The sequence below is a fragment of the Momordica charantia genome, assembly GCF_013281855.1.
Source record: "Momordica charantia cultivar OHB3-1 chromosome 4 unlocalized genomic scaffold, Mcharantia_2.0 BLBB01000004.1, whole genome shotgun sequence".
Classification (NCBI taxonomy): Eukaryota; Viridiplantae; Streptophyta; class Magnoliopsida; order Cucurbitales; family Cucurbitaceae; genus Momordica; species Momordica charantia.
The window spans coordinates 26,157,059-26,177,888 of record NW_028275162.1 but is presented as its reverse complement, the minus strand read 5'-3'; the positions used below and the strand labels follow the sequence as shown (position 1 = coordinate 26,177,888).

Genomic DNA, 20,830 nt, shown 5'->3' with positions numbered 1-20,830 from the left:
AATCATTAAAATAAAAGATAAAATGTATAATAAACAATATTATATGAAACATATATTGTTCAAATATTTTGGGCTACGTTTGTCGTTCGTAACCCAGTCCATCAACTTTACTGGGCCGGCTCGTAAAGCATCTTGCGGATTTGGCGACTCAAACTCAGTAAGTTTGGCCCAATGAAGGCAGGCTAACACAAGAAGGGGCCCATAGACATTCTTCGAGTCTAGTCTGCTGAAAGCCCAGCCCAAACCAGTCCTCAACCAAGCCTAGAACACCTCAGGCTCAAAGGTTGAAGGGGAGTGCAAATCCATAGAAATTGAGACAAAATTTTATATATATATTAGATAAAAAGTAAATAGCAACATATCTAGCTACAAGTAAAACACATCAATTATGATTATAGAAAGTTAATATCCAAATTAATCCAGGTTTATTAAGGTTGATTAACTAATAAGTACTTTTTATTCTGTTATGCTTTTTTGAATTCAACAATTTGTTGGAGTGGAAGTCGAACCATCGTCCTTTAAGATAGTAATAAGTACCTTTGCTAAGTTAAAAATAATTAACTATTAAAAATCTAAATTTTTTCTTTTGACTAACAAACAGAATAATAAAGATGCGAGAGAGTTAAGAAACTGAGTTTCAAAGGAGTGTCACAACCTTAGCTTTGCACACGATGTCCTTGTTCAACTCCCTAGAGATTGCAGATTGGAGCTTCCTCAAACTAAATTTCGGCCCTTTCTTCTTCAATTGCCAATTATGCTGCTGCATGGATCACATGACACCCTAGTTATTTGGTAACTGATTTTTAGATAGTTGGCGCGATTGGTTGCTCGTGGCACCACCCAGTTGTGCCAGCAGCCAACTCCGACGTGTCAGCTTAGTTATCCTCATCAAGCCACTTACAACATGTCTAGCTTCCCGGCCTCCTCTCTTTGTATAAATAATTAGTGGAGTTTCGTTTCTTCTTCTTCATCTTATGAAATCTAAGTATTTTGCCACTACCTAATATTTTCAAATTGTATAGAAATTTTAGAAACAACCAAAACAAATTTCTTTCTTTTTGTTCTCCTTTCTAATTTGTGTCAAAACATAAATAAAAAGATTGTTTTATCGTACTTGAATTCATCATGTTGAGGTCGTACAATTCATTTTTTCTTTATTAAAAGTGAAGAAATAAAAACAAAAACGTTACCTAACGGATTTGTAATTGCTCCATCTCCTACGATAGCAAAAAGATATCTCACCCATCTGAATTGACAACCGAAGAATTTCTTTAATATCAATCCCACCACTGATCTGTCTTTAATTGAATTAGAGAAAAGTGTGCGAGGAATCAATCTAGCTCAACGATAAGGCTTGTGAATCCAACTTCCACTCGCCTCTATTGATGAATGGCTCTTCAAATGAGTATCATTAGATTGTAGAAGACTCCCGTGATAAGAGGAAAAAAAATCACATATATTAATAAATAATTAATGGTTTTTAAAATTAAAAAAAAAAAAGTGGTATCAACCAATAATGCAGACGTAGAAGGGAGAAGAAGAGCGTAAGAGGACCACTTTTTTTTATTAATTTTAGACGAGTTGGGTTGCGTGTGTGAAAAGAAAAAGCAAAGGGCCACAACGGTAAATTTACCAAACAAAATTATAATTTAGGTTTCTTCAGAAAGAAAATTTATAATTTAGGAATCTCATATAAACCATATAACAAACCAGCTTAGCACGTGACCAACATCCACACTCAGATTTGTCTCCTCCTCAATTACTCCTAACCAGCACGTGATCATTATTATCATCAATATATGATTGACGGCAGAAAGAAAATTCTAAATACGCCCACATCCCAACTTTACTTATAATTAATTAATTACTCCACATTTATATAATTACAAAAAATAATTAAAAAAAAACAGTTACACGTGGTGGTATATTAATACGATGGAGAGGGGTGGGTGTGTCAGCAAGTGATATGAACAAATATCCTCCAAAAAAAAAAAAAAGAAAAAAAAAGATTATGAACAAATATACTTGGTATATGATGGGGGGGCAAAAGCTGCAAAGAGCTACGCTTTGCTTTCCCATCTCACTCTATATATTTATATTTATATTTATATACTTTTTTTTTTTAATTTATTGGGTGGGTGCATGAAAATGAGATAAAGAAATATTCCGGCAAAGATTGATTAGATAGAGAGGGAATTAGATTCCCAAACACACCCACATCACATACCTTTTTCTCTTTTCTTTTTATTTGTTTTCTCTTTTTTAATTATGTGTATAGTTGTTAAAGTCAATCACATGTCTGAGATCCAAACATTTTTGTGCCTACAACTTGATTCAATATACATCCTACTCCAACCCAACTTCTTCAATCTTGTCCTCAATTTATATATTTTTATATGAATTTTTCGATTCGTGAAGGAGGAATAATTTTATATTATAATTGATGTGAGATTTCAACCAAAGTCAGTTATTGACTTTACTAACGAAATTTAAATATCACTTTATCATGGTCATTGAAAATGTAAATCGGTGTTTGTACTTCTATTTTTATTGACAACAATTTCGTTTTAACCCGCAAAATCTCGATTGATCAGAATTCTCCGCTTTGTACTAGATATCCATTTTGAGATGATTTAAATCTATAATACGCTGTACATGACTTTTTAAATTCCTTTTATTGCTGTCCTTTCCATTACAAGTTAAAAAAAAGAGAGATATTTGGATAGAAAAGAAGAATAAAACGCGTAAGAAAAAAATTATAAAAGGTATAAATATGCCAAGAAAATGTGACCTTATTTGTCCCATCACCTTGTCATTGGATGTTACAGACAAATTTAATGTCACTAATATCAAGGTGACACAAACACAATTACGCTCATATTGTGAAAGAAATGAATTTGTAAATTAAGAATTATTCCAGCCTCTATTTATTTTATTTTATTTAAAATTATTACATCATAATATAGGTGGAGATTAATTGGAATCTACCATTTTTAAAAGGGGCAGAGATATTGGGAGTATCTATTTCAATATAGTCACATATTTGGTTGTCCAAAATTTAATAGTTACGGAACAAAAAACATGATTCTTCTCTAAGAAGAAAAGAAAAGAAATTCCTTATCATATATATTAGAGGTTATGATGTTTACGTGTGTGGATTTGATTAGGGAATTTTTTTCTTTGGTGTCACTTTGATTGGTTTATTAAACTTTGGTAGGTCCAAAAATTAAAATAATTGGTCTATAATTAATCTTGATAATGGTGTCGGAGACTTTATGTATAATATGATCAATGTCGTTTAATTATTCTGATAGCGAGTAAGAAATACCCAATAAATACTTTTATTTAGATATTAATTACTAATCTTTCAAAAAAAAAAAGAAGATATTAATTACTAATAGGCAAAAGAGATTAATGATTATTAAAGAAGAAATGTGTACTTCAATATCCAGTTGATTGTGAATTTCAGTTCAAAACTGTGCATATGTGCTCAATTGATTCTTTTTTTAACCCCTTAAATACTAAAATTGAAAAAGAAAAATCAATTTCATTATTATTGTGTTGGGACAAAAATATGCTTTTATTTTTGCAGCATATGTTTATTCTTTTTATTCTCTTTTTGTTTTTTTTTCCCCTCATGGCATGCATCACTTTTCTTTTATTCTGGAACATATTATATATTTACCACTCTTCTTTTCTCCTTTTCTTGCTGATTTTTAATATCTATATAGTGTTGTTATCGTAAGACTTGTCTTCCTAAACATCAAAACTAAACAATATTGAATTAATTGCAAATGTATACTGGATATATCCAATTGATTATATACCATATAGAAAATATTTAGAATAACTATATAACAAAAAGGATAATGTATGTATGTACGTACGTTCAGTAAAAGTTTAGGTATATTGCCGAGGAAAAAGAATATGGATTTCACAGTCAAAATTTTAAATGTCATTGTCGATGAAAATGTCGAGATGTCAATTTCATACAAATATCAATAAAATGTTGATGTCGATGGATATTCCTGTAAAAGTTAGAGAAATTAAAAAATTGTAAAAAATATTTAAATTAACAAATAAACATTCTTCTATTTCTAAATAAGTTAAAAATGATTGATATGATATTATGTATGTATTAGTTAGATTTTGTTGATATTTTTCTACCTTTATTGATATTTTTGTAATATTATGAAAATGTCGATTTACACCTCATGTCGATGTCGAACTACATAGATACATGAAAATATCGATGGTATAGGTATTTAATATCATGCTCACAGCTTGAAATCAAAGTACAACATAATCAAAAGACCTTGAAAATAAAAAAAAAAAAGGAGCAGAAAAAAAAACAAAGAAAAACAACAACCGAATAATTAAAAAAGAAGCACAAACATAAGCATTATAGCTGGAAAATGAAAGCAACTCACTTATGAAAGTAACTCCAAAATAGACTCGGTCAAAGTTCAGGCTATAAAGGGATAGCAAGAGCATAAACATCACCATGAACAAAATGTAAGATAATTGAAGTCGGATGATAGACATTACTATAAATCATGGAACTACGTTCTCTCCAAATATGAGATATATTAGACATAGCTTCAAAAACAATTTTTTCTATTTTTATTTTTATTTTTTTAGTTCAAGAGCATATGAGATGAGAATTTGAACCTCCAACCTTTTTGGTCAAGATAATATTAAAACTTAACATATTAAAGCCACTATGCATTTTGTTTTACAATAAGTTGGATAACAAGTCTAGATAAAAAAAATTTTTTTGTCTCTAAGAGATAGCTTGGGTGGTAAACCCTTTGCATAGGAACCGATATGAGGACACAGGTATAGCGGCATAAAGACTAAAGGCCTCGACTCCTAGCTAGGTAATAAAAAATAACAATTTTATTTTTTTAACAAATTTTTTATTTTCTAATTCAATGTATTTTTTTTTTTTGTTCACTGCCTATTTCCTTTATTTAGTATATATATACAGGAAAAAGTGGAAGGTTCTTCAAATCTTATCTGTTTTGCTGGCTAAATGGTGGGTCTTCTAGCCAGAAATTTATATATCTATATATATAATGTGCATGTAGCTTTTCACTTCATACATGGATGCATGGATACCATACATACATGCACATAAACATATATCTCATCATTTTGTTGGAAAAAAAAAAGGTAAGTAATTGATATTGAGAATAATGGGAAGAAGTTCTCACTAAACAAAATTTCAATCACTTTATACTTTATTGACTTAGACTTCACTTTCATATAAAAGGGAAAATAATGGGTTCAAATAAAAAAAGTGAAAAGAAGTATATACTAAGTAGGTGAATCATTAAATATAGGGGTTTTGATTATTTATGAGTAGCAATAAAAATGCCACTCATGCATATTCATCAATATGGGACGACATCTTTTCAATTTTTCTTTACTCTACTGCTATACATTATTCAGTATTCCCATCACAAAAATAAATCACTATTCACAAATCTTTTTTCTTTTTTCCTGAAAAAAGAATGTTAATGTATATATTTTTCATTAAAACAAAACAAATTATTTCTATGTCGTTTGTGTTGGATAAAGAACCATTACCCTGACATAAATAGATAAATAAATAATAAGGAAAAAGACACTTTAATTTTAATCCATTGTGGCATTTTTTACGGCATGAGAAAATCCACGTTTTTTATCCCCCAACAATTGCCTTATACCGTAGTAGTTAATACAAACTTAACTATGGATCAGACTGCATAGTTATAAATTAAATTTCAAGGATAAAAATACATTTTCAACTTGTAAATCTTTAGAGTTATAAAATTAACTTTGTGAATTGTAGTATCACCTAGATGAGTTTAATATCAGAAACTCTAATAATGTCTCTCGGGATCGATTTTGGAACATGTACGAGTACTCCAATTATAGAAGAGAAAAGCTAAAGGACTATTGATTCCGGACGTGGTAAAGAAAAATGTACTGTATGTAACATAAACGAAATGAGGAGAAAAAGAAAAAGGGAGAAAAGGAAATTAGATGGGATTGGTTTAATGAAATTGCATGCAAAAACAATGTATACATATGTATATTATATAAAATTTGAGGCTGAAACAGACAGGAGAAACAAAGGTACATTCGATTGTGACACTACCACTCAAGCCCATTCCACCATAACTTCACCTTTTTCTTTTATTATTACAACTATTATTTTTATATATCTTCTCTGGAAAAAAAAGTTACACATTATTTTAATCAAGCTAGTTAAAAATTAAATTTCACCTCAGAGATTTTCTTTCCCCTACCTAGGGTTTCTTTTTTTGTGTCCTCACACCTCATGCATGGCCAAACCCCAATTACATTGTATTATATTATTCTGTCTGAGCGCCCACTGTGAATCACAACACTACCAAAAAAGAAGCTTAAAGAATAAGAAACTTAATCAAAATATTCTCCCTCTCTCTCTTCAAACCCTAGACAGAAGGGAAGATTTATAACCTCATATATCCCATATATATATTCTCACTCTCCTTTATCTTTCTTCTCTCCCACTCATCTCTCTTCATCTTTTCTCATCATCAAGCCAAGATCTTTTTTTTTTCCTTTTTTTTTTTGGGTTCTCCTTTTGTTTTTTTGATCTTTAAAATTTGATCACCTCCCACCATGGTTTTCTCATCAGTTCCTGTGTTTCTTGATCCACCCAATTGGCCTACTCAGGTATGGTTTCCATTTTGTTTCAAATTATAAAGATTTTTCTTTCTTTCTCAATTTTAGTTTCTAGCTTCTTCCCTACAAAAGCAAAAATATTCCCCCCTTGCCCCTTTTTTTTGCTACATCTTTTCTTGAATATACCAAATATTTGATTTGGGATGATGGTTTTTGATATCTCAACAGCAGCCAAATCATCTCCAAGGGAGTGGTGGTGAGAATACTACTCAACACCTCCCTCCTCCGGCTCCGCCAGCTGGTGGAGGCGGTGGCGGTAATAATGGAAGTGGCGGACCTGGGTCGATTAGGCCAGGCTCGATGACGGACCGAGCCAGGCTGGCAAAAATACCGCAACCAGAAGCCGGACTAAAATGCCCGAGATGTGAATCCTCAAACACAAAGTTTTGTTACTTCAACAACTACAGCCTGACTCAGCCGCGCCACTTTTGCAAGACCTGTCGGCGGTACTGGACGAGAGGCGGCGCGATGAGGAACGTACCGGTGGGCGGCGGGTGTCGCCGGTCGAGCAAAAGAAGCAAAGGGAGCAGCAACAGGTCAAAATCTCCGGCGGGTTCAAGCACTTCCACAAGCACAGTGTCATCAAACAGTTGCACAACCGATATAATTAGCCATCAACTGGCTCCTCCTCCGCCCACCCACTTGCCCTTTTTACCCCCTCTCCACAATCTCACCGATTTTGGGAACATTGGCTTGAACTTCGAAGGGCTTCAAATTCCTTCACTGCCCTCATCAGGTGGCGTAGAATCCTCAATTTTATCAAGTGGGGTTACGGAAAATCAGCAATGGAAGATACCCTTTTTCGCAAATTTGCAGCAACAAAATGGGATGTATTCCAATTTCATGGCTGAGGATCATAATCAAAATCATGCTGATTTCTCCAATTATCAACGTTTGTCAAAGCCATTACTGGAAACTGGGTTTTCTACTACTCATCAGATGGGGAACAATAGTAATAACAATAGCATGAAAATTATGGATCAGGACACACAAGGGATTAACATTTTGTCGAGGAATTTTCTGGGAATTCAACCAAATGAGCAGTTCTGGAGTAATTCCACTACTACAACTACTGCGGGAAATATTGCATGGACGGATCAGATTTCAGATCATTTCAATTCATCTTCTTCCACCAGCCATCTCTTGTAATTTGGGGGTTTAAATTTTTCCTAATCTCAAAACCAACAACATTTTACAAAAAGAACACTTGGGTAAGTTTTGTATTTTTTTTTTTTTATGTTAATTTTGTAGTACAGGGTTGAAAGAGAATGAAAGCCAGCCAGCTGAGAAATTGGGGCTCGCCCTACGCTTATCGGCTGCTCTCTTATCATATTCTAACATTGAAAAAGATCTGATCACATCATCATCTCAAGAGTGGAGGGGGAAGAACGGAAGGTGAAAATTCAGAATTAGGGGGAAAAAAAAACTTAGTGGGTTTTTAGTGAAAAAGAATTATGGTAGGTTATTTAGCTACTTTTAATGTCGTGGGGTTTGATTATTATTAATATATATATTTTTTTTCTTAATTTATTCAAATGCGGGGTTTAATTTTTAGGAACTTGTTAAATTTGTATTGTGAAGGTTTGATATCTGACATGAGAAGAGCTAGAAGTGTATAACTTTAATGAAATTAAATGAACGATGATCAACTGGTTTTTTAGGTGTATTATATATATATTTTTTAGTTTACGTGTGTGAATCAATATCAGTTGTGTAATTTTTCCAGCTTTAATTTCCCATGCATTTTTATCAATGAAAAAATGGTTCATTTTATCGAATTCATGAATTCCATCTCCAAATGAATCAGTAATAAGAGCATTAGTCCACTTATATTATAAACTATTATTAGGTAATCTCCCATCTTTAAAATTAACCTGAATGAAGCAGCCAACAAATTATTTTAAAAATATAAAAGCTTTTATTTCTATACTCTTGCAGACATTTAAACTTGCATATATGGAGCTGTGGTTAGAAGATAGTCATATTGAATAATTTTCTCCAGCATTTCTTGTTCTTGGGAGATGAAGCTGAAGCTGTTTCTTTTTTTTTTTTTCATTAAATGAGATATTGGAGGTTTAAGTGAAGAGGTAGATACATGCATTTTTGGGCATCTCGATCATCCCCTCATTCTTGAATCTTCGTTTTAGAAAAATCTCAGAAGTCCCATCTGAAAGCTTAGTATCGTATTTTTGGGCAATGTTTAATTGCTGCTGATTTTCTTTTTCAGCTTCCTGAAAAGAAACTGTAGTTTGAATGCATCTAAATTTGTGCCCTCCCCTCCTTTTAGATTCTCCCCTAAAGCCCCCTAAGATAATATTCCTCCCTCATACCCAAACTAAAAAAAAAAAGATTTTTTTTAAGAGAATGTAAAGGATTCTCTTGTACCACTTAATTTTTTTTAGTTTAATGATGATTTGATATGATATTAGAGTCGTAAGACCATCGTAAGTTCAAACATGTTCTCTTAGAAATATTATAGTGCACTAGTTACGTGTTGTACTGATATATCATTTAACTGGTACGAATGGTATCGATGCACATCTGGGATCCAATCACATCCTAGATCTAATAGTGGGAGAAAACCATTAATAAAAACAAAGAAAAAGGAGAAATTTGGTACTCAAGATGATGGAGAATTGTAGCATTTAGGATGTCTTTTGGTTCAAAAAGGGAGTAGGAGGGGGTCTAAGTGAGAGAGCACACTATTCAAATTGGTCAAAAGTAGAAAAAAAGGGAGAAACCCTTCTCTTGACCACTTAACCTTTTTGTTTCGTTTTATTACTTCCCCTTGCTTTCCCATTGATTGTTGTTGTATTTATATTATATGTTGTGTGTGTATTTAAACAAAAGTGAATCAAAGTAAAAGGTAGGGCTGGTTAGAATTTTGCATCATGGTTATGATGTCAGTACTTCCCCATCATTTAGTTCTTATATAGATTTTATTCTTTTTTGAATGGAATCCTTGCTTTGGATTTCTTTTTTATCCCCCACAAAAATCGGATACCTTACTCATTATTAGACTGAAATTAACTTCGGTTGGGATTAATAATCGGAGTTCGCTCCAAAAGCTTAAACTAATGAGTTAGAGTAAATTTAATCTTTTCAAAAGCCCTGAAGATGGAGAAGAAACTACCTATAACAAAAAATTCTCCACACGTCACCCAGAGGGAGATGCAAAGAGAAGAAAAAACACATTCAATTCACTTAAGTTTGCAGATTTGTTTTGTATCGGATAACCGAAAATAGTGTGGCGCGCGCAGCGGGAGAATGAGGAGGGAAGAAGAAGAGAAGAGAAGAGAGAGTGAAGAAAAAGAAAGAGCTCGGAATTCCAAGCTAAGGTATAGGAAGGGTCTTTTTTAAGTTGTGTGGTTGATGGCCACATGCATAGGCGTGAAGATGTTCTCTCTGTTTCCATGGCAGCTTTAGCTTTATCATGTCCTTTGGTTCTTTTACCTTTATCTCTCATCTCATCTCATCTAAGAAAGAAAGAAAGAAATTAAATGAGAGATTCGAATAATGTGTGAGTGTTAGTTCCTTCTAGGTTATAAGGCCTCACGTTGTTCCATATGTTCTCAATCATATGTAAGTTAGATTCTTCGCCATTTTTAGAAATCTCTTTCTTTTATTATTAATCTCTCTATGTTTCAATAGTGTTTTTGAATAGTAATGCTCTCGTCCTTCTGTAGTAATAAATAAAATAATGCCATCAACAAATGGAGATCTAAATATTAATTACAGGTTACTTTTACTATATATTATTTTTTTTCTGAGTTCAAATAGGTTAATTTTACTATTAACTTGCAGTAATGTAATTATTTATGAATGTATCTAGTGTTGTTTTTGGAAACAGAATGTATCTAGTGTTTATTACGTATAATTAATAATGTTCTAATTATACGAATATGATTTAATTAGACTTTGTAATTTTGCATGCTCGTTGAACCGTTATTAATTTACATTTTTTCATGTTTCAACATCCACCATGTTTGAATTTATACCAAAATAGTAAAAAGCGGGTAGCATGATTATTATTCAATTTTCTTTTGAAAAATACAATTTTGGTTTAATACAATTTTGAAAAAACTAAGGCCTGAAAGCAAGTTTACCTTTCTCATTATCCATAATGATATAAATTAACCCATCTTATTATGCTTTAATTATGATTATATTGTGTCTTTCAATTTCCTATAATAAACCTTTTTTTCCTAATATTACATTATAAATAAACTATAATTGATATTTGAACATAACCCGTAAAAGTATTTAAATATATATATGTCAAACAAGACATTTGAATCATATATTGAAAAAACACGTAGCGTCAGAGTATTTGTCTCTTTTGTGTAGGTTTTTTTTCGTCAGAGTGACACTCAAACTTGTCCAAACTAGTCACCTAATTTGACTCGAGTTCCCACCTAGATCGAAAATCTACATTTTTTTCCTTATTTGACAACAACTTTACAAATTAGACCATGGTGGTAGTTGAGAGAGCGAGGGAGGAGAGAACTATAACTTTACTAAATTGAGAGAGAGAGAGAGAGAGATCCTAAATCAAAGGAAGAGACAAGAGAGAGCAATGGAGGGAGGAGATGTGGTTTGAGGGTTTCCTTTTAGGCAATGTGGAGCCAAAGGAGACAAACAATCTTTGACTAAGAAATTATGTCTTATACATTTCTAACAAATTAACTTCCACAACCACAACATCATCATTATGCTTATTTACCCTTAACCCCTCTTCCATTTTCATTATTTCCTTCTTTTTAAATTCTCTCAATTTTTTTTAATCCACATGTGGTGCACATATATGTAAAAGAACAACTCCTATACATATGAATTTGAATGCACCAATCGAATTTCACGTTAAAAAAGAACTTTTACAGAACTTGGACGGTTCCCTAGAGAACCCATCCCTAATCGGAGATTTTCCACCCCGTCCTCCAGGAGTAGGGATGGAAAAATAATTTCCAACAAGGTATGGATGGGATGGCTCCCCATCCCACTCTACTCCGTTGCCATCCCTATTAATAGATAAATTAAAGTTGATTATTGTAGGAATGAAAATTACAATTTTAATGGAGTAATTTTTTTCCCAGAGATTTTAGACGTTAATATTTTCATCTCAAAGTAATTATTATCCTACTTAACTGTTTAAAATTCTCTCTAAATGTATTTGATTTGGATTCTATGAAATCGAGGCAGAATCAATTTCGATATTTGAAATAATGATTAAATTAAACGACACTTTCTCAAAAGAAAAAGATCCTAATTAAAGACAGATGTAGTCTTAATTTTTCTATGATTATAGTATAGTAATAAATAAGAGAGTTTAAATGGATTGGTAATCTTAAATACAACAACAATCATTCTTAGCCCATATTGTAAAATGTCTAAATCTACATAATCCCTTCTGAACTGTGAAAATTTTATTCTTATGCAATATGTTCTAATTTAATTTAGTTAAATTTACTTGTGCAAAGTATATATTTTCAGACTAGAGCTCGATTTTATTTGCTCCAAACAATCAACTTCAATATGGTTCAATGGTTTATGAACTAGAATTAAATTTGATAGAGTAAATTTATTGAATTTTGCAAAAAAAAAAAATTGAAATGAGTTCAAGAGAAAGAGATTTTCACTTTATAATTTGAAAAGGATCGTTTATGTCCAAATAAGTTGATTAGGTACAAAAACGCGTCCGTCTCGATGACGTGATGGTTTTTTTTAAAAAAAGAGAGAGTGATGTGACTTATATTTATTTAAGATGTCATGGACACATATATCTTGTAAGATAAAACTAAACATTTTCAAACCGTGTCAATAAAACATAAATTTACAATCATGGCAAGTGATAATAATAATAATAATAATACATTGCATTTGTTCTCATAAATTCATTGTAGTGATTTAATTTAAGACAAGTTAATGAATCATAAGATGTTGATGTAAGTTTTGATTAATTTGTATTCAAACATTGATATGATTGAATGAAGGACAAATTCAAGATGAAGTTAAATATAATGGAAATCAGACAAAGTTGATGGTGTGTGTGACATTAATTTTTAGAATTTATTATTAAAATTATTGTTTTGTTGTATAAGAGAGAGCTTAGCTTTTGACTGAATTTGGGAATAAATTGTCCACAAATTTAATAACGTGGGGTTATCTTCTTTGTCACATCGCACCTCTCACTCAGTGGAGTCTTATTAAAGTAACATCCCCCAACTTTATTTGATTAACCCTTCAAAATCATACCAATTTTTTTACCTTACTTTTTAGAGAAGGGTTATTTTAAACAATATTTCATGATTTATCATGGATTATTGTTTCTTTTTTATTAAATTACAAAGTTTGGTCCTAAAGTTGATGAGTTGTGTCTATTTAATTCTTCTATTTAGAGCCAAAGCGAACATAACTTAATGGTAATTAACATATATCTTCAACCAAGGGGTTGTAAATTCAATCCCCACCACACATGTTCTACTAAAAAAAAATCTTCAATTTAGAAAATTTTCTAATAGGTCGGTACTCTACTCCAGATTATATCGAATTAAATTTTGATAATTCATGAATTTATGAGATTAACGTTTTGTGAAATAAGATATGAACATGTGGAAGGGTCAAAACATTTTGTGGAAATCCAACTTGGTTGGGCCTGGGGGATTGGAATGAGTTGGTGAAAATCTAAGAAGAATAAGCCCAATGGGCCTTTCTAGGACCAAATTCACCACTTAACAAAAATGGGCTTTGCTTGGGATATGAAGGTTGGCCTTTTCAAGCACGTGTTTTTTTTATTTTATTATTTTTAAAAATATAAATTGCAATAAAGAACAGCATTTAATGATGCAATCACGTAAATAGTAATAATTTCTTCACTAAAAATAAATAAAATTTTATGGTATGGTTTGTTTTGATGTAATTGTGGATGTTCGAGGATTTTTTTTTCCAAGCGGAGAATGAGAATTAAATCTTAGAAGATGATATCTATCAATAATACTGTATCTGAATTGACTTTTAAAAATGAGTAAATTCAAATTAATTCTGTAAGGGATTGAAAATGAGGTGAAATCTATTGCAATATTGTTATCATTAAATTTCAAGATTTCAATGAAATCTTTTTAAAATGTAGAAAACAAAAAATATTAATGAGATCTTAGCCTTAAAAATAAAATTATAATAAAAAGAAAGAAAAACACACACTATAAGAAGTATCAATGGGTATATACGAGGAGCCCTCCCCACCCCCTTCCCTAAAAATAATATTATCTATACTTAGATATATACATGTCATGTAGGCACTATATTAATTACGTCATTTGGTTCTAATAATTTTATTTAATATCTCTCTCTTTTTTGGAATTGGTTTTAGAACGTTGACTTCTTTCAAAAAAGAAAAAAAGAAAAAGAAATTAGAACGTTGACTTAACGGAAGCAGACAAGTCCAGCTTTGATGAGATGGCTTCTAGGAATAACCCCTATGACAACTCATTATATTGAATTGATAAGGATGCCAAGTCATTTCCTATGTAATATGTATTATCCATTTTTTCTATATATATATATATATATATATATACTATCAGCCTTGATACATCCCAATATATATAACGAGCAATTTTCAATGTATTATCCATAAAAGAAAAAAAAAACTAGTCTTTGGAATTAATATGGATAAATTGAATTAAGCTATAAATACTTTTAAATTTTGAAAATGTTGATTTTTTTGGTATCATATTTGTATGGACGATCACCTTTTTGTTTAGCCTACCTCACTATTAGACAAATTCTTAATATGAATTAACGTAGTTAATCATCATAAGACATATTCTCATCACAACTCAAAATTAGGTGAGATTTGTATAACTTAAAAAATACCATACTTATTTTTTAAAGCAGAATCATCACCATTAAAATAATTTTTTTAGAAACAATGGCTCTATAGGAAGGATTCAGGAGGGTGAAGAAAATTAGAAGTATGACTGAAATCAATTCCCTCGTAGTCCGACTAATGAAGAGGGAAGAAGACGACCTTATGAAAACTTTATTGCGGATTGAAAGAGGCAAAATCCTTAGCTAAAACTGCCAGAGTTTCCTCGATCGAACATATAAGGAGGAACGAAAATCTTTTAGCCCTCATGATTTACATGATGGACAATGGAAAATGAGTCATCGAAAAGTTGAGACTTTTGTAAGTTCAAACACATGACTTTTTGATCGAAAATATAGGTAGAACTAAACTCAGATTGTAATCTAAATTTACATTATTATTTTTTTTTTTGTTCGTTTTTATAGTTTTCATTAACGAATTTATTTTTATTTTTGTAAATTAAACATGTCTAATTTGGACAAAGGTGCATGTGTGAACATGTTTAAAAAATGATCAAGGGAAGCAAATGCGCGTTAATATTATTCCCATAAAGGAATTATTATAATGGAAATGGACCACTTGTTGAGTTGTTTCCTCAATTTACTTGGGACAAAATTGATGTCAAACCATTCAAGGTCAAAATCTGACCAAGCCATAAAATATATATATTAATTCATTCAGTACCAACTTGGCTACCTACTTTAATATATAATCTTCAGAAGCTTCCATGTTTTTTGGGTCAAAACCATACCATATCCTAAGAGTGGGCAAAAAAATTAAACCATACTTGAAATGGAATAAGTTAGCCCACCTCAATAACAATTTCTGTTAGAGAAAACAATTTATAAGAAGAGAAAATATTTGAGAGTAAGGGGAGGAGTCTGTCTATATATATATATATATATATATTTTTAACAAAGAAACACTGTCTTAAAAACAAACAGGACCACTAAGGGTTACATTAAAGTGGTGACCACGCATCACCACCACAATCTACGAATGATAAATGATTGTTCCAAAAGACAGAAAAATGATCAGAAGTGACACATTTAGCTAACAAAACAAATTACTGTTCAAAGAGCTAGGAATATGAACAAATTTTAGCTCACTTAAACACACATCCTCAACCATTCAATGATGTCGGATCGGGGGAGGCTCCTTCAATTAATGAAGTTATCTTTTGAGTTATGTGACACCACATCCACAATTAGAAGGGAAATAATTGCCTTCAAAATTACGGGAGGGAGCTTGTCTTAGAGCGCATAAAAAGTACATTTTCTAAAAATTTATAAGTGGATCAAACAACTGCTTCTAAGAAAAATTAAAAACCAAAAAATATAAATTGAAATAACTATATATCAAACATTACGTCAAAAATTGAAAATTTTCCTTCATAAATATTGCTCTCATATAATGTACGGTTTTGATTGATGACAAACGCAATTGACCCTAAGAAATATTTATTATAAGCTATCAATCTTTTTATTTTTAATAAAATGAATAATTGGTATATTAATTACCAATGATGAAAAAAAAAACCCTCAAAAGTCAACCATTACTGCATGATAGTCTTCCTCATAATTTCTTAGAAATTTGTAGGGTTTGTGACTGAGGAAACGCCATGTTCTAAACTTCGAAGGTTATAAAAGCCTCTGCCATGCAATTTTAATGGCATTTTTAGAGAGAGAGATTTTGGTTTTGGTTTGGTAAGAGAGAGAGAGAGAGAGAGAGAGATGGAAAATTCAAGTGGTTCAAGGGTGACTTGTCTCATATTGAGAATAATAACTTTTGTGTTTCTTTTCATCTCCTTCTTCATTCTTGTCACCACTTCCAAAACCGTCATGGGAGTTAGGCTCCATTTCAACCAATTTCATGCCTATAGGTAACAAAATTAAACTATATAATATGCCTAATAAATCTAATTTAATTTTCTTTCTAACCCCTCTTCTATATCTTAAATTGAAAATTTTGAAGGTACGTGCTAGCTACCATCATCATCGGTATCATCTTAAATCTCTTGCAAATCGCATTCTCGCTCTTCAATACCGTTAAAAACGGTAGTGGCACTATTCTATTCGACTTCTTTGGTGATAAGGTGCGTTATCACGAGATTTTTGAGTTGTCAATTCGTACGTAATTTAGTAGGTAAGACATCTATTATATTCTCTAAAGCAAAACATTTGGTTCTTGACAGTTTTTGTCGTACCTTCTAGCGACGGGGATGGCAGCTGGATTTGGTCTTACGGTGGATTTGCAGACAACAGACGCAGATGATGAGTATGGAGAATTCTTTGATAAGGCATATGCAGCATCAGCTCTTCTTTTATTTGCATTCTTTTGTGCTGCAGCTGTGTCTATTCTCTCTTCCTTTGCACTCTCCAACAGAGCTTAATTAAAAAATTAGTTTCCTAATTATTAATCAGTTCTTTGCTTTCTTTATTTAATTCTTTATCTTTTTCCTCACAACTTGTGTATCGAAAAGGATATTGTTTCCATAAATTATTTTCCTCTATTTTAAGATCATGTATTGGGATGTTGAGAATTAGCTTTTTTAGATTTATCTTGTTTCGTTCATAAAAATTTACCAAATAAATATTATTTTTCTAGGTTTTTTATGGGAGGTTCCTAATTAGAGAATTTCAAAAGATTGAGGATCAAATTAATAATTGAATTAAAAAAAATAGAGACCGTGGATGCATACCAACATGAAGTGTCATCTAGAAACTTTCAAACTCAACTTTTACCTTTGTTATTTAAAATTGATTCAAATATTGCTCCAAAATAATGTCAGGGATAAAACACAAGCTAACAAATATTATCTCAATCATAATTATCGATAATATATGCTATTTAATCTCAGATCAGGTTCTGATTCCAATTATAATGGAATTAAATCAAATTAAAACTATGTTCAAAGAGTAGATAAACCAAATTAAATCTCAAGCAACAAAAACAATAAAATATAGAGAACAAAAATAGACACTGGATTTATTTTGATTCACCCAATAGGGATGTGCATGTTGCACTAAATGTCTGGAGAATCTTCAAGAGTTTACAAATGTTCTACAATGATTTCTCTCACTTTTCTCTCAAAGCAAAATGTTTACGAATCACTCTACGAACTTCGTAAAACTCTTGGAGATTGGAAATTTTCTTCACTCACAGAACACTCACCCTTGAAGGAACTCTCTCCCTCGATAAAAAATCGCCAAAACCCTCATCTCTCTAAATCACATTGATTTTCTCTCTCCTAGGGTGTTAAGAAAGATGAGGCGGCAATGATAATTTTTTTTACATAAAACAAAGGATTAGTACATTGATGGGCTATTTAAAGATTCTAGTTACATAAAAGGATGGAAATTATAGAATTTATACTTTTGTCATGAAAGAAGATGGTACCCATCACCTAAATTACAAAAATATCCTTTTGTATCTACACATTAATATTAAATAGTTTTTAAAATGCATAATTGATTATTTGGAAAGTTATAATTTGAATCCCATAATATTTGCTTAATCATACTTTTCAAAAGTAATTAAAATACCAAAACCTCCAAAAATATCCCCAAATTTGAAAACCTCCAAATTCGAAATCCCCCAATTTGAAATTCCCCAAATTCGAAAATAGTGACCATCCACTTACTCTGTCTGCTTTTGCCATCTCCGAGGTTTTGTATCCATTCGTGTCTTCTTCTCCAGCCGCCGTGTTTGTTCCTCCGTCTACTTCCTCCATCTCTGACGATTCTTATCCATTCGTCTGCTTCATCCATCTCCGAGGTTTTGTATCCATCCCAGAGCAGTTTCATTGGTTCCTTTTCCGTCACCGAGCAACGTTTCTATCGCCGTCTTTGTCTGTTTCCGACATTGAGCAGCGCGTTCCCTCGTCTCCGGTCCCCCCTCTGTTTATCAGAATCGTAAGGTTTGCATCCCAATTTGTCCTAATATTTTCTCGTTCAGATTTGAACAATATTGTATATAATGGGGATATATTGTATATATGTGTATATATCTTATAGTGATTAAGTACTGAATCTGAACAATTTGTCATTAAATCTGTTGAATAGCAAAACAATTTGTCTCAATTTCAACTGTATTGAACGACCTAGGTAGAGGATCGCTTTTGAATCAGATAGGCGGTGTGTTGCTTGAGAATGGACATTATCCCAAAACAAGTATTTATTAGGCTATTACTCTTCTCTTGAACTTTACACTCTCCCCATTCATCTTCAAATTGAGTTTGATTGGGGATTGATTGGTGAGGGCAACCGAACATTTAGGTTCATAAATTAGACAATTAAGAACGTAGCTGAGGATTAGAAAGAAAGAATTAAAGAGCTTCAAAAATTGAACTCACCTGTCAATGTTCTACTTGGATTATATCCAAAACCACTTTGTTTGGATTATATCCGGATATATATTATAACTGTTAAAGTTTAATATGATATAATTTATAATATTCAAGTAGCTGTTGAAAATTATAATTGAACAATTTATAGCTGATTTCATTTATTGAAGCAAAATATATTGTATATATGGGAATATATATATATATATATCTTTATCTTAATTCTAGCTCTTTTATTTGCCTCCGAGACCATCAGGGATTTGTTGAAGGAAACACCTATAGTTGAGAGTTAGGATGGAGCTTAAATGACATTAGAATGTACTTATTCATCCTCCCTGTTTCACTTTCTTCAAAATTCAGGGTTGTGTAGACTGCGTTGTTTTCCACCTGTAGCACTCGCTTGGGACGACATATCTGTTCTTCATATTTTTCCTAATCTGCAGAGTGAGACAAGTCACTATATCCATAATAATATTTTATTTCAAAATTGTTCACGGTGTATACATTATATCCTAGAAATATACAAATGAATACTTAATTGTTAATATTCTATAATAATATGCAATATGTAAGTTATATCCTACTTTAACGATGTATATACATAATGTTAATTACATTGCGAATAATAGTATATTTCAAAAGTACAAGTAGAATATATATTATAACCTATATATAACATAAACATAAAAATCAAATAACGAAACAACATGAATGTAATTAAATGCATAATAAGAAATAATCTATTAGGTAAATAGAGATAGATAAACAGTAATTTAAAAAAAAATTAACATTCATTCATACCCATGTTTCTTTCAATTTATAGCTATATTTGGCGTCAGTCTATTTGTGCTTCTCGTTACTTATCTTTCTGTTAAAGAATAAATCAGAAAAAAAAAATATGAAATATCCATTTGAAACCGGCGGACGTAAGAAAGAAATTGTCAAAGTTTTGAAACAAAAATATCATAAAATTTAAAAATATACATGTAGAAATAAAAAATGTGCGGCAGTTGCATGGGAATCTTTATCTTTTGGATGTCCGGTGGTTGGCCTTATGTCCGGTCGTTCAGCACAAACAAATACAAAGAAAGAGGGAAATCAAAATTTTTTTAGAATGACAGTGATGGCTCCAATGTAATCAAACATTTTAACCAGACTTGTTTTAACAGAATTGGATATTGGAAGTAGTTAAAGAAAAAAATCAAAACTCGTGGTTAATTGCGTGGGAGGAAAAAATCATAAAGACAGCTTTTTATCATAGGCAAAAATCTCGTTTTAAGCCCTTAATTAAGGGATTATGGTTGAAAATTTGAATGGGCCATATTAAAGGAATATGATCATAAATCAAGGATTCAAATCTTTTAAATTAAAGAAAAAAGAAAACTATAATAAAAGTAAATATAATAAATAAAGGTAAAATCGGTATTAAAAGAAAAGCCTACCCACAGACATCTAAAAGTGTAAAATTTGAAAAAACGATTCAATTGATGGAATTTGGTATGATACTTATGAGATCGATGAGATTGATATTTCAATCTTTCTTTTCGAACTTATTGATTTGACTCCATAAACGGGACTTGAAAAACTAAAGACATTTTTGTAATTAAGTTTGAAAAATAGCCCCAAACCATTATCTCTAAAACAAAATTACCATTTGGTGATCTTCTGGGCCTTGGCATGATTTGGCCCAACAACTCTTATTTATGGCTCAACAAATAATTTTACAGCTTAAATTAAGTGATTGATATTGACATGGTTGCTAAGTTGTAAATGGGACAACCATAAATATGGTTTTTGGAAGATAAACGAGTAAACGTGATAAGTATTTGATCATAATCGCAAGGAAACTACTTTTCAAACCATATTTCGATTCACATTGTTTAGTGGTTATTGATACTGGGTCA

The 20,830-nt window shown here is 31.4% G+C and overlaps 2 protein-coding genes across 3 annotated transcripts; both read left to right on the top strand.

Annotated features, from left to right (window-relative positions):
- Positions 1-6,411: 6,411 nt before the first annotated feature.
- LOC111006076 (dof zinc finger protein DOF3.6) lies at positions 6,412-8,386 on the top strand. 2 transcript variants are annotated; one of them, XM_022277821.2, is made up of 2 exons: positions 6,412-6,708; positions 6,889-8,386. In XM_022277821.2, the coding sequence occupies exons 1-2, from the start codon at positions 6,655-6,657 to the stop codon at positions 7,864-7,866; spliced, it is 1,032 nt and encodes a 343-aa protein (XP_022133513.1). In that variant the 5' UTR covers positions 6,412-6,654; the 3' UTR covers positions 7,867-8,386. The 2 variants fall into 2 exon arrangements, with proteins under 2 accessions (XP_022133513.1, XP_022133512.1); XM_022277820.2 differs by having other exon boundaries at positions 6,414-6,708; positions 6,886-8,386.
- Positions 8,387-16,248: 7,862 nt separating this feature from the next.
- Positions 16,249-17,104, top strand: LOC111006638 (CASP-like protein 4D1). Its single transcript, XM_022278666.2, has 3 exons — positions 16,249-16,463; positions 16,556-16,676; positions 16,776-17,104. The coding sequence occupies exons 1-3, from the start codon at positions 16,315-16,317 to the stop codon at positions 16,971-16,973; spliced, it is 468 nt and encodes a 155-aa protein (XP_022134358.1). The 5' UTR covers positions 16,249-16,314; the 3' UTR covers positions 16,974-17,104.
- Positions 17,105-20,830: the final 3,726 nt, after the last annotated feature.

Bases quoted from the DNA above. Each gene is read 5' to 3' on its own strand.
- LOC111006638 (XM_022278666.2), top strand. From the start codon at position 16,315: ATGGAAAATTCAAGTGGTTCAAGGGTGACTTGTCTCATATTGAGAATA. The intron at 16,464-16,555 runs GTAACAAAATTA...AAAATTTTGAAG, and splicing joins AACCAATTTCATGCCTATAG to GTACGTGCTAGCTACCATCA. The intron at 16,677-16,775 runs GTGCGTTATCAC...GGTTCTTGACAG, and splicing joins TCGACTTCTTTGGTGATAAG to TTTTTGTCGTACCTTCTAGC.
- LOC111006076 (XM_022277820.2), top strand. From the start codon at position 6,655: ATGGTTTTCTCATCAGTTCCTGTGTTTCTTGATCCACCCAATTGGCCT. The intron at 6,709-6,885 runs GTATGGTTTCCA...ATATCTCAACAG, and splicing joins CACCCAATTGGCCTACTCAG to CAGCCAAATCATCTCCAAGG.